Below are 14,741 nucleotides of genomic sequence, written 5' to 3' on the forward strand. Positions count from 1 at the left end.
AGAGAGGGAGGGAGGGAGGGAAAGGTATTTTAGGGTAAGATATACCTGAATTTGCTTGCCAGCCCTCAAACTAGTTAAACAACTGTATTCCCATATGAAATACACATAGAGAATGCCAAGCATGACAGAACATGCATATAATTCCAGACTTTGGGAGGCAGAGGCTGACTGACCTCTATGAGTTCGAGGTCAGCCTGGCCAACATAGTGAGTTCTAGGCAAACCAGAAATACACAGTGAGAATCCCCCAGCTAAAAATACACACAGAGATAGATAGACAGATAGATAGATGATACATAGATGATAGATATAGATAGATAGATGATGGATAGATAGATAGATAGATAGATAGATAGATAGATAGATAGATAGATAGGTAAATTGATTGCTAGGACTGCTCTCCTCTACCAAACTCTTAAGATGACTATATCTTATTTTCTTTATAGCCTTAGTGCTTACCATTATGCTAAAAATTCACAATAGGTCCTCTTCTATTCTCTGAATAACATGGATTTAACCAAGTGGCAAGTGGCTATAGGGCAAATCTGACATAAGCACACACAGATCACATAAAAACAGGCACAGTTTATACAATATTTCCTCCTCATTAGGTATATTCAATAATAATTTTTAAAAAACTATGATTGATCAAATTAATATAGATGCAAGGAACAGACATATCTAATTGAATATGTAAGTGCTATATATAAATTCTAAAGGAGAAAAGAAAAAAGGAAGCAAGAGGCAAACTAAATTATCCAGGCATAGCAACTTGTAAATGGCAAAACTGAGATTTCATCCTAGCCCTTCAAAACAAAACCCATTGCTTATTCTTCTTACATTTGGGATATGAAAATGTCTGCTTAATAAAAAGGGAAATTATCTTTTCTTCATTTATTTAAAAAGAAAAAAAAATGCCCTTCCAGCATTTTCACTGCAAAGGCAACAAAGATTTGAAAAAATTTTAAATTAACAATGAATTGTGTGGCAATGCCAGCCACAAGGATGAAATTAACATCAGTTCTGAGTTAGCTGTATGAGTTTCATTGTGGAAATTCCAAGTTTTTAAATTTTTATTTATTTTTATTTTGTATGTATGAGTGTTTTGACTGCATGAGTGCCTAGGGCCCACAGAGGCCAGAAGAGGACATTAAATGTCCTGGAAGTGGTTAAGGATGGGTGTTAGCCACCGTGTGGGTGCTGGAAATTGAACAAATGTGGTCCTCTGGAGGAGCAATAAGTGTTTTTAACCACTGAGCCATCCCTCCAGCCCCAATTCCAAGTGTTTTATAGAATTTTTTTAATTTTAAAAAATTATTCTTTATTCAGATACACAAAATGCTTGAAATAACACTGTAGACAAGATATTTCCAAAAATGTAAGCCTGCATATCTTTTCTGTACACAGCTTAAAATAAAAAATGTATAGCAGAGGATTTTTCCTACTACTTGTGGATTCTGCTTTAAAACTATTTTTCTTAATATTTATTTTACTCTATTTTGTTACTTTCTTTGGGTGAGGCATCTGGTTACAGGTTATCTTTTAAAAAATAAAGACATTCCTGATGTCACTCCCTTTGGGTCATAGACATATTACAGCAAGTCACAAGACAAACCCACTCAAGTGTCAAGCTTTGGTCTTTCAGCTAAATCACTTGGAACCATTCCTAAATAACAGTATGCAGGAATTACAGACTCTATAAATCAAACGATTAACAGGTATTCATTGACTTGTATGTGTTAAGAAATGTGGATAATTCTAGACTATTACTGATGGTTAACTTATATGAGCATCCCTAAGTGGTCTATGTATAGGTCCCTTTAGTCACTGATAAACAAACTAGAGACTTCTATCTGTTTCGCTTTTTTACTTCTTGTGGGTTCCCAAATAGCCAACTTTGGAAAGTGTTTTCAATCCAAACCTCCAAATGAACTATAGGTTGATCTAACAAGAAACATGAATCTACTCACTGGCCTGCCCATATGGATCTCCACAGATAGCCAATGCTCTTCAGAGACCATGCTTTCTATTGCTGTTGAACTGAAATATATAGACAGAAATATAGAGATGGAAAAATGTATGTTATTGCCCACATTAGCCAAGTTTCACATTGTGGGGCAAGATGCTGTAACAGTTAAAAAGAGTCTGGAATGGGAATGTCTGAGTTCTGTCCTACTCTACCACATGCCACTACAAGACCTTTAGTAAACCATCTAATTCCTCTGTGCCTGAGTTGCACCAATATAAGATGTGGAAATAAGGACACGCCTAATAGGATGGCATGACAATGAACTGAGATTTAAGACATTCAAGACACTAAAAATAATGTTTGTTTCCCTTTTCCTGAAAATCTCTTATGCTAAACAGCATTGCTAAAATCCCAGCTGTTCTATAAACCTCTAAAGCCAGTCAGGGAGGTTTCAGCAAAGGTAAGTTCTCCAATACTGAATGTTACCACATAGTGAGCCAGAGTGACACTGCCTAACACAGGCATTTGGACAGAGGAAGGAAGGAAAGGGAATAAAAAAGACTGGTTAACCACAGTTCTTTCCACAATTAACTAAAACAACTAGCCCTCTGTGCAGACCCTACAGGAGGGGCTCCCTAACTTTCTTCGAATGAAAGACTTTATTTTAATTTTTCATCAACTCTATAAGTTGGCAAAGACAGGGAAAGCCAAACCCTAAAATAACTTGGTGGGGTCTGTGGGGGTAGCATCTCTGCTTAGCTATGTTTTATTTCCAACCTAAAAGACATAATAATCACTACAGTCTGAAAACTCTCCCATAATGAATTAAGTTATCTTTGATAATTCCTGCTCTAGAAAATGTTAAACAGTGACTTTAGAAGAGACCATGTTCAGAGGAATGATAGGAAAACCTAACACCTACTTAAAACCAATGACTTTTGCATGTATGCTGAATTTAATCCTTCAAGCAACCCACTAGTACTTCTGTAGTACTGGTAATGTGATATGCTAATTCTTGCCAAATATATTTCATAAATATCTCTTGCATTTAATATGAATAGGTTAATCGGAAAGAAGCGTCTGATGTAACTATCTCTAAAACACAATGGTTTTTCCTCATAACAGAAGCACCAAATTACTAAATATGCAAGCGCTCCTTTCACATTGTCCATAATCTTGTGTTTCTGGGCAATGAACTCTAAACAAATGTAACATATGTCATTTGGGTTGGAAGTACTTAAAACTAGTAGATAAACTTTTAGATGCTTTTTTCCTTTGCCTTGGTGAAGAATGATATGTAGCTGATAAAGACATACCTGTACCATGTCATCCTGGATCCCTGTATGCCTATGTGGAATATAGCTATTCTCATCGAAATAAATAATACAATGCATGTCAAAAATGATGAAACAAGGCTAGAGAGATGGCTCAGCAGTTAGGACCACTGGCTGCTCTTGCAGAGGAGCTGGGTTCGATTTCAGTACCCACATGGCAGCTAACAACTGTCCATAACTTCAATTACAGGGGATATGATGCCTCTTCTGACCTCCTCGGGCATTGAACAACATGGATGTACTTACACACATGCAGGCAATACATTCATACATATAAAAGAAAACTAATAAACAAAATATAAAAAACTGATACAGCAAGAATCCACTGGAATTTTAAAATCCATTTGTTACTGCAGCAGAGTCTGTCCCATACCAACTAATACAATCCTCAATTTCTGTTGTCAAGCAGATATTGTTGACAGAGCTATCTCAGTGATTCTCAGAAGAAGGAAACACCTAGGCTGAATTATCAGGAAAGAGAAAACAAGGCATGTTCACTTATGGAAAACTAAAATTAAGTAAAACTAAATCAACTTTGACTTGGAATAGATCAATGGTATTCAACTTGCACTGATGGAATGAACCCTCTAAGTGCCTCAGAAGCCACTGGTGAGTTAAGAACATAAACTTATAAAAGGGCCGTAACTCCAATCCTGAGCCAAAAAGCTTCACTTTCTCTTTCATTTTACTTTGGGCTTCCACAGACTATTTTGTTAAAAATATCATTTTTTACCAAAGGTTGTAGACCATTAATAAATGATCAGAATATTCATGAAGAAGAAAAAAAACAGATAAAGATAAAACAAAAATTTCTAGAAAATCGGAACGATTACATTAGATTAATAAAAGATTAAGACCAAATATAATTGTAATCTACTGTCTCAAATTAACATCCATTTGCTTCCAACAAAAGACCATTTTACTCTTAACTCATCTCCAGCTACTTTCAGAAATGAGTAAATTGAGTCCTTTTTCTCTCCAGTAATCATTTTAAAGCTTCCACCCATCTGCACTCGTGACTCTTTTCTCTGTTGCTACAATTAATGACTTTCTCCACAATCTGGACCAGCCAATGCTGCTGGAAGCTTTTACTGCACTGTAGCCTAGAAGCTGAGGCTGTCTCCTGAAAACCAGCGATTTGCCAATGTACAGACCCATAAGGACATTATCACCTTTCAAATGATAAGGTGACAATTTTTCTCTTTGGATACAAAGGAACTACATATATCCTGCCAGAAGGAGCTTGGTGCTTCAGATCTTGCTTTGTTTGTTACTCTAGCCAAGTAAGTTAGCATCATCTCTGAATTTTCTTTCCTTCTCTTGAAAAATAAAATTATAGAAAGGAAATAGGAAAGTACGAGGAAAAAGTAGTTATATTTGCCCATAATGTAGCTATAAGAATCAAAGTCATAGATGTAAACAGTTCCGTAAGTTCCATAAAAATATGAGTTGAAGGTATTTGTATGTAGGTCTAGAATCTAAAATGAGACTCTGTTAGGCTACTAACACCCAGTTTCTGGAATGCAAAACAAAGCTTGTAGCTGTTTTCTGCAGCAGGAAACTTGGGCGACATCAAGTGCACAATGGGGCTTTCAGACAACCTTTAAGCAAACAGACTAGGACTGAGAAACAGTGTTTCTGCTTTCACTGGGCAAAAATATAAATCAAAGAGGTGGGGGGTAGGACTTGGAAAGTCACTCTTTAATCATAAGTTGTTTCCTCTATAGTTCAGTTTAGAGTGCCCTAAATTTATCTATCTGCATAGAGGTTGAAAAATTGTCATAAATGAACCCGATAAGCTTTCTAATGTCCCATTTCCCAAAAACTGGAGGAAATAATGAAAATGGAGGACAGACTATTATCCTTAATATTCAAAGTCCAAACTAAAATTGGCTTCCTTAGACTTTCTGGTTGAACCTGTAGTTCAGGAAGGCCAGAGGATTTCATACACACAAACATGCACACGCACACACACACACACACACACACACACACAACATACATGCACAATTAAACCATACATAGCAATACACCACACGTGTATGCATGTATATATACCACACACATGCATGCATGTACACATATTATACATACCACAAATATGCGTATATACATGCACATACCACAATACATATGCATGAATATACACGCCCATATCATACAAAAACATGCATGTATACACCACATATACCACACACCACACATGTGTGACCACACACATCATGCCATATACACTACACACATGTATGTATGCATGTGCATACAGCACATAGCACACATACTACACATACCACATACTGCACACATGCATGCATAACTATACATACCATACACCAAACATGCACATATGTGTGTACCCACAGAGAGCACATACCACATAAAACACACACCACAAACACACACCACACACCACATAGCACAAACACCACACACACCACATACACATACCTGACCATAACCAGACACAGACACATACACACATGCATGTACATGCACCACACACCATATGCCACATTCTGCATACACATATACCACACACAGCACATACAGCACACACACCACACACAAATGCATATATATCACACATACAACACACATAAATGCCACATACACACTCATGCACACACAACCTCCCACGGATTTCATACACACAAACATGCACACGCACACACACACACACACACACACACACACGTACATGTGTCCCAAGCACATTTTGATCCATTATTATTTAATCTTTCTTTTTAATTTTTGATCAACATACTATTGCATTAAAATTTGCCATTATCTAATTTTTCCAACTTGGGCAAATATTAAATATACTCTTCGTAACTCAAGAAATGAGTTTCTCTAAGCCTAGGGCTCAGGCAGCTAACGCCTAGAGAAGCAAATCCCTGAGTCTGAGACCACATGAAAATCCCCAAATAGAGTCCTTTCCAGGCAGCACTTGATCTTTCACTCTGCATAAAAGAATGCCATTGAAACGTTTGACCCATGGACATCAGTCATGGATTCTCCTTAGCTGAAGAGTATCCTTGTTTTAACCTCTTTTTCAGGCATCCCACGGTCTCACACAATCCATTCAGTCCTTTCCTGTCCCTCAGTCTCTCATTTAGCAGCTCTGACTCACTTACCCAGGGGAATTTTTTCCAGCAGGTAGAGATAGCTCTGAAAAAAGTCATTGCAAATGGCCTTGTGAAGAATAAAAGACATGCTATGTCGACAGAGTTCATCATCGGTCTTCTGCCAGCGGGATCTAAAGGCAAAATGGGCTCCCAGGTGGGCCATGGGGAAGGGGGATAATATTTATTCCTGCAGAGAAAGGAAGCTTGTCTGGCTGTTTCTTTGAATTAGCTTTCTCTTTCTCAAAGAACTTGAGACTGTCATTTTAAACCAGCCCTGGGTCCATCTATATCAGGACAGGCTGTCCTGGGGTGTTGGGGGAAGGGCAAACATGGGGAGGTCAGGCCCTTGGCACGTCTACCCATAGTCTAATTGCTTGTGCGACACCACTCCAAGCCAGCAGGTGCCAAAAGTAAAGATGGAAACAGGCTGAGTGAGATCCTGCTTCATCCAGGGAAAAGCACGTTTCCCTTCTTAAGCTACTGCTTCAAACAGGCTCAAGCACTGCCTACTAACACCCTGAATACTTGCTATAATTTGATTCTGAAATTGGAATAGCCTAATTTCCATTTCAAAGAGCTGTGAATATTTTGCAGGAGATCCTATTCCCTGATTTCCATCACTCCTGGAATACTGAATCCTCAAATTACAAGGACCCTTCAAAGTCATCCTAGTCACTCTCATTCCTTTCATCAGTACAAATGTTCCCAAATCGTTTCATAGAGATGGATATGTGTTTCTCATATTTAAGGATCTCCAAGAGGTAATTATTTGAAAGCCTGTTTTGATATTAAATACCCTTCTCTATCAGCAGACTCCTCCATTAGCTTCTTCTAAACTGCATCTATTCATGAAAGCCTTTTGATTCCTTCCTGCCTATTGTGAATATGATTTTCCTCCTCATTATGATTGTGCTCTGTGCTGTCTTCTGATTGTCTCTCAGCTCCATTCACTTCTCTTTCCATGATACTGTATTCCAGAGACTGAGCTATGTCGACTATATCAGCAGATTCCATTGCCCTCTGCTTAAGCCAATAGATAGTGCCAATGAAGATTAAGAAATAAGGCAAGGTCATTCAACCAGCAACTGTCCTATGTAGATACCATAAGATAACTGTATGTTTTAACAAAAAGTAGCCTCAGAGGCTCGAGAGATGGCTCAGCAGTTAAGAGCACTGGCTGCTCTCACAAAGGACTAGGGGTCAGTTCCCAGCACCCATATGTCAACTAACACTATTCATAACTCCAGTTCCAGAGGATCCAATGCCCTCTTCTGGCCTCCATAGGCACTGCACACAGGTGAACTCACTTAACATGCAGGCAATGCACTCATACGCATAAAATAAAAAATAATTTTAAAAAGTGATAGCCTCCTACTTTAGATGTTTTTTCATATGAATATCTTCTTCTGGTTCTGATCATTTCTCCTTCACCTTACTGCTTGAGATCTAGGGCCAATGATGTGCCTATTCTTTGTAATTTCCTTACACTTGCTTATATCTTTACAAAGAGCCCCTTGCAAAGTCAGCTCAGAGCCCAGTTTGTGTCTCACATCTTTTCTCTGCAGGGACCATGACTACTATTTCATTCTTCAAATGTTTCTAAGTGGAAAATATATATGAACTCCATGTACTATTGACCCTACATCAGGTATATCCACTAACCTCAAACATAGGACACATGGTAAGTAGCTTCTGAGATTTTTCCTATCTTAGTCTCCTCAAGATGCTATAAAATTACAGCTGAGTGACTGGCTTCAAAAATAAACATTTATTTCTCACAGTTCTTGGGAAATTCGAGATCAAGGTGTTGGCAGATTGTGTATCTATGGAGAGTCTTGCTCTTGATTTCTAGATGGTCCTCTTTGCATTGTGTGCTCATACGCCAGAGAGCAGGGAGTGTGATCACGCCTTTGTGTCTCTTCTAAAAAGGGCACTATCTCATTCATTTCTTTCTTCTTGAAGTGGCACTAATCTCATCCAGAAGAACCTTACCTTCCCAAGGCATCATCTCTAAACCTTATCACCTTGGGGTTTGGGAATTCAGTGTAAGAATTTTGAGGGGACAGAAACACATTTAGTCCATAATTTCATTCTCTACCTGTTATTCATGCCTTTGTGTCATTCTTTCTCCTTGAGTATAGGTTGGATCTACTGGCTTAACTCTAAAGAACAAAATGATATATTCCAGAAGTTGTGGGATGGCACTTTTAAGATGAGGTCATAGAAAAACTGTCTTGGGTATCTGGTTTCCGTCTCTTAATTATTTTCTCTGAAGAAAGCTGACCTGTGGAGAAGACCACATGTCAAGGAAAGAAAGTCCTCAAGCAGCCCAGGAGGAACAGAATTCACAAGTGAGCTTAGAAAGAAAGCATTTCCTAATCAAAAGTTTGACTGTAACCAGCTGAGAGACCCCCTGAGCCAGTTAAGCCACTCCAAGTGTATTAATCCACAGAAATGTATTTATACTTTTAAGGAGCAGAACTTTGGGATAATGTGTTACAATATAGTGGAGAATAACTAATTTTCCCATCATCCATGGAATTTTTTCAGATGTGAAATCTAACCATAACCTGAAGTTTACTTTGTGTATTAATTTTGTTCTTGAAAAGGAAATAAGGATTTGTTTGTTTGATTATAGTATATGTTCTCTATTTGTCCTGTGTTTGAATCTACATTTTCATTTTTCATTGTTCAGAGAAGAAGGAACAGTCATTAAATTTGATTCCTGGTTTTCATTCCTGGCTTTAGGACTTGCCTAGATTGAAATTTGTTACCAAATTTTTCTTTGCCACAGTTTGCAGTTTACGGGTAGGCACCTCCCTTAGGCCTGGCCAATTAATAGATAGTGTTCCTTTGACTCTAGCATTCATTAAGATGTAGGTACGTTTTCTAAGTCTGTCATTGTTCATGCCAGTTTGGGGTTTCTATGCTAGGAAGTAGAATCTTGTCTAGTGAAAATACAACACTGAATCATTTTTATTCAGTAAATCTCATGAGGATGCAAACATTTCCAACAATTTGACACTGGGAAGAAATTTCTGTATTAGTTTGGTTTGTATTGCTATGATAAAACACTGACCAAAAAGTAACTTGGGAGGAAAGGATTTATTTCACCTTACAGCTTATAATCCATCACAGAGGGAAGCCAAGGCAAGAGCTCAAGACAGGAACTTGGAGGCATGAAGTGAAGCAAAAACCATGGAGAAACACTGCTTACTGACTTGCTCCTCTATCCTGTGCTCAGCCTGCTTTCTTATGAAATCCAGGACCAACTGCTCAGGAGTGCCACCACCCACAATGAGCTAGGTAGAATCATATCACTCAGCAATGAAGAAAATGCCTCATAGACATGCCCAGAGGCCAATTCAATAGAGAAAATTCCTCAAATGAGGTTCCTTCTTCCCAGGTGTCACGTTGATAACTGAAGTTATTCAGCACAACTGTCATCTACAAAATTCACACTTGAGAACTTCAGAATCAAGTTACAGAAAGAAAATCACACACACACATACACACACACACACACAGAGAAAAAAACTCATAATGTTTTAAGCAAGTTTACAATTTAGTATTGGGCTGAATTCATAACTATCCTCAGCTATGTGTGGGCCACAGCCTGGACACATTTGGTAGATGACATTAAACCAGAACAGAGAAACTTTAAGAAGGATTATTTTGTACAAAAAAAAGGGGGGGAATGTTGTTTAAATATCCAAATTTTAAAACTACGTGTGTCTGTCTGTCTGTCTGTCTGTGTGCCTGTATGTCTATGTGTGGGTCTGTGTGTAGGTATGTATACATGTGAGTGCAAGTGCCTGCAGATCCCAGAAGAAGATGTCAGACTCCCCCTGATCTGGAATTATAGGTGACTGTGAGCTACCCAATGTAGGTGCTGGAAAATGAACCTGGGTCCTCTGCAAGAACAGTACATGTTCTTAGCCACTGAGACATCTCTCTAGCCCCAAGGAAGACTATTTACTGGAATCAAATATGACTGGGTTAAAAATTCATATCACCTTTTTCCATATGAAGTAATCGTGACAAGTTAATTTTAGTCTCTCTGAATCTCACCCTCTTCTGTAACACAGACATAATAACAATAGTACATGCATATATGTGAATATTTAATGAACAGTCAATTTAAAACACAATAGTGCTTAGCACACAATGTATATTCAATAACTACTAACTATAATTGTTAGACTCATTGGAAGAAAGCCAATAATGAGTTATAGGTCTTTAGACTGCTTTGTCTATTTGGTTATTCTTGGGTTATATTCAAGAAATTCTTGAATTATTTGTGCTTGACACATTTAAGAGCAGAAGAGAAAGCCAAATGAAATGGGCTGTGAGAGCTTATTCATGTGTCCTTTGGAATTTTATGTTGTAGGAAAACTAAGCAGAATACTAAGAAGGCCATCTCAGAGGCTGCATGTAACTGTGTGCATTAGTGTGTATGTGCATGTGCATGTGCATACACATTAAAAAATGTGTGATTATTTTTTGTAACTTGATTGTGTGGTTCACAAGTATGAACTTCGTATGTATGCTCATGGAGCCACTAGTATACGTGCTGTTCTTCTTTGTCATTTGTATTAATCAGTATATCTAACAGGATGTTGATGCTTAACCTCACCAACTTAGCAATATTTTCATAAGCCCTCATTTGCTGAAAAGGCCAGGATATTGGTCTTTGGACTGAACTGACTGACTCCAGACACTCATATTGCTTATTTAACAATTAATATTGGCAAGTTTCTCCATTTTTTACAGAACTAATTTTTTCACTGTAAAATGTACATTAATTACTTATATTTGCACAAGGGTTATTAAGTGTTCTAAGATATTTATATTTCAGACCTATAATTTCTGAGTGGATGAAAGACTGATTGGTTTATACAAAATGCCTTTGTTAAATTCAACTTGCCTCTGCAGGTCATATCAGATCCTGTGACTATTTCTCATGCTGGTACAGCTTGAACCAGTTTCTGGCTCACTGCATTCACTTCCTTGTGCTGGTAATTTTTCTCTCATGGCTGAAATGCTCTGATTGCTGCTGCCTCACACCATTCTTGGCTACCTTCACACTTAGTGAGTGAGGTTATGATACAGAACTCAGGTCTACCATAGGCATCCAAGTTCCAGCAGGAAAAGAAAACAATGAATGTAGAAGAAAGAAATATGACCTCAGCAAGAGAAGGTAGAAACTTATTTTAACCATTTGATTTGCCTTCTCACAGGGCTTCTCCTAATGAGGAGTAACTGCATCAATAAGAATAAATGATCAGAGAAAACTCACAAGCAAGGAAAATATAGAAGAAAAGTCATGGGAAATATATTTGCTCTGCAATACGATAAGCTTAATATTGGGAATTCCACCCAATATAAAATTCCTAACAAATTAAAATTCCATAGTACTTTAATTGAAATTCAAGAGAATAGATGAAATAACAGCATTTTCAAAGAGAGAATATATCACAAATAGATAATCCCTGGAAGAATGACTAAAATAATCTACTTTAGGAAAAATGAAATGGAGATGTTATTTATAGAGGAATAGGTTAAAAGGCTGATAAAGTAGAAGACAGAGCCCCCAAATAATATTAGCTGTCAAAAGACATAATATTATTTCAATAGAGGTAATACATTTGTGGTAATTGTTTTGGTGATTGACATAATTAGATCCCTGCCTCACATAATATACAAGCCTATCTGAAAAAAGATTAAAGAATTGTTTAAAAGTCAAATTGTAGAGCTCTTTAAACATATTGGAAAAGACATTTTACATTTAAAATATATTTCTTGGGCCAGGAACTGTGGCTTAGTGATTAAGAGCACTAGCTGCTCTTGCAGAAGACCCAAGTTCAGTTCCCAGCACTGACATGGCAGCTAATAACCATCATTAACTCCAGTTCTGGGGGCTCTGACACCATCTTCTGACTCCATGGGCACTGTTCACATTTGGTGCACTTACATATATGTAGGTAAAACATTCCTACACATAAATATAAATAAATTAATTTAATTTTTCCTAAGATGCAGAAGTAAAACCACATTGAATTATAATAACTAAGATGACTTCAGTAAAATTAAAATAAATTTTATTCATCCAGAACAAACCATAGAATAAAACGTCAGCCAAAAATGCATAACCAATGTGTTCACCATCAATAATCAATGAAAAATTAGTACCTGAGATAACTGAAATAACTCTACAAATAAATAAAAATAATGCAAACAACTCTACCAAAAAGAAAAATATGCTTACATATATTTCACAAAAGATAAATATAAATGCTAGTTAAACATCAAAAATTTTTGACTCCCTGAGATATGCATATTTTAATAATAGCAAGATACACCATGAGATTTTAAAAATGGAGGCTGTAGATACCTAGTGGAGGTAAGGGCAGAGAGCCTAGAACTCGTTAGCATAAACTGTGTATTTCAGGAAAAACACACATTTTGTGGAACCATTTGGAATGATCTATTCTAAAGCTAAAGATGTTTGCATCCTAGACCAAACAATTCCATTCCCTGACATATTTCTTAAAATGGTTCTTACATATCTGAGCTGGGAAATATATACGAAGATGTTTGGAACTGAGGCTAGCAAGATGGTTTAGTGGTATAGACTCTACTGCCCTGCCATGCCTGATGACCTGAGTTCAATTCCCAGGACCCACATGAGAATAGGAGAGAACTGACTCCTGCAAGTTGATTTGGCTTTGTTTATAATACCAAATAAATGAATAAATAGACACTCTATAGCAACACAGGTGTCTAACATTAAATCTGCCAAATAACACCTCTACAAAATATAAGAATGCGGCAATGAAAATTAATAAACATCTGTTGAGAATGGTAAATGGTGCAGCTGCCCCACCCTGGCCCCTCGCAAGCTCGGTACATGCCTCACAGGGTGGGATGACAGCTCATTTGAGTTCAGAATGCTGCCACACTCTGTGGATGAGAGAAGGCTAGCGGCTTGAGGGCGTTTTCTGTCTGTCTTCCTCTCTTCATGCGACTGTCTTACAGTTTTGTATTATTTCTCAGGAGCTGGTGCAGTATGAGGCTTTGTACAAGATATAATCACAGACTACAAAAACGACTTAGATCTTGTCTAGAATTGCTTCATAGTAACAAGTACCCTACAACTTTTATTGACATCATGTAGCCCCTTTTGCTGCAGATTTATAATTTTGGGTATACAGGACAGAGAACTAGTCAATTGGGTTCATTAACTTCTCTTTATTTCATTCTCTCTGTCCAAGTAAAAAACTTTGGGGACCTAAAAATGAGTCAGGTCTAAGTGTTTGACTCAGTTTGGACTTAAGTTTTGTACCTAACCATCATAGCTACCCCCATAAACATGGATCCTTCTCAAAAACAAACTATTAGGTGAAAAATAAATTATAAAATATGTTGACTATATTCTGGTTATTAGGCATAGAAATTTCAAAGACATAAAAATAAGCAACATGCTTATCTGGTTTTCTTTCTTTCTTTATTGCAGTGCTAAGGATTGAATTCAGTATCTCACGAATGCTACCAAATATTCTGCCACCAAGCCACACCCCTCAGTGAAAGAGGCCTGATTTTAAGAGGAAAGTAAATGTGGTGATGAAAATATTGAAAATATGTCTTTATCTGAGAGAAAGACAGAGGGTATATCAGGAATAGAAAGCTAGTGGACTTAGGTAGTATTATCAAGGTTTAAATATGTAGCTAACTTGCAAATATAAATATATTATTCACTTTTTAAAATTATTTATTTAATAACCACATAATTAGAAGAAGCATTTTGTCACAACAGCATTGACATACTCAATAACAATTTCCAGAGCTAAGATGCATCTCTTTCAAAATTGGCTATAAATTTTTAGATTTACAGTTGAATTAATACAGTTATATAATATTGTACTCAGTATAAACCCTATAAAACATAAAATTAAATGAGGTTTTAACCCTTTAAAAAGATCTCCGTTTCATTATTAAAATATACAGTTTCATACAGAAAAATTCATTTTTAATGCAATTAACACTAAGATGTTTGCACATGCATTTCTACTCTCTATATATCAGATTATTACTAGTCACAGTCGGTTACTTTCTGAGATCCTTGTCATCTAAGCATGGATATAAAGTCATCAGGTATTATTTCAATGGTAATGTTTTTCACATCTAATAATTATTAAGGAGCAAATTTTTATGCTTTGAAGAATGATTATTTTTTTATTTTTTTATTTAATAACCACATGATCAGAAGAAGCATTTCATTACAGTTTTAACATATTCAGTAACACACTCCAGA

The 14,741-nt window shown here is 36.9% G+C and overlaps 1 protein-coding gene across 1 annotated transcript in view; it reads right to left on the reverse strand.

The window, feature by feature from the left end:
* Window positions 1–6,763, reverse strand: part of Mettl11b (methyltransferase like 11B) — a 17,092-nt gene extending 10,329 nt beyond the window's left edge. Inside the window, exon 1 of the mRNA XM_008824891.1 lies at window positions 6,437–6,763. Within this exon, the coding sequence (XP_008823113.1) occupies window positions 6,437–6,590 (154 nt within the window). The 5' untranslated portion in view covers window positions 6,591–6,763. The remainder of the gene's footprint in view (window positions 1–6,436) is intronic.
* Between the last annotated feature and the right edge of the window lie 7,978 nt (window positions 6,764–14,741).

Source organism: Nannospalax galili, unplaced genomic scaffold (genome assembly GCF_000622305.1).
Source record: "Nannospalax galili isolate Female #2095 unplaced genomic scaffold, S.galili_v1.0 scaffold1189, whole genome shotgun sequence".
In the NCBI taxonomy this organism is placed as follows: Eukaryota; Metazoa; Chordata; class Mammalia; order Rodentia; family Spalacidae; genus Nannospalax; species Nannospalax galili.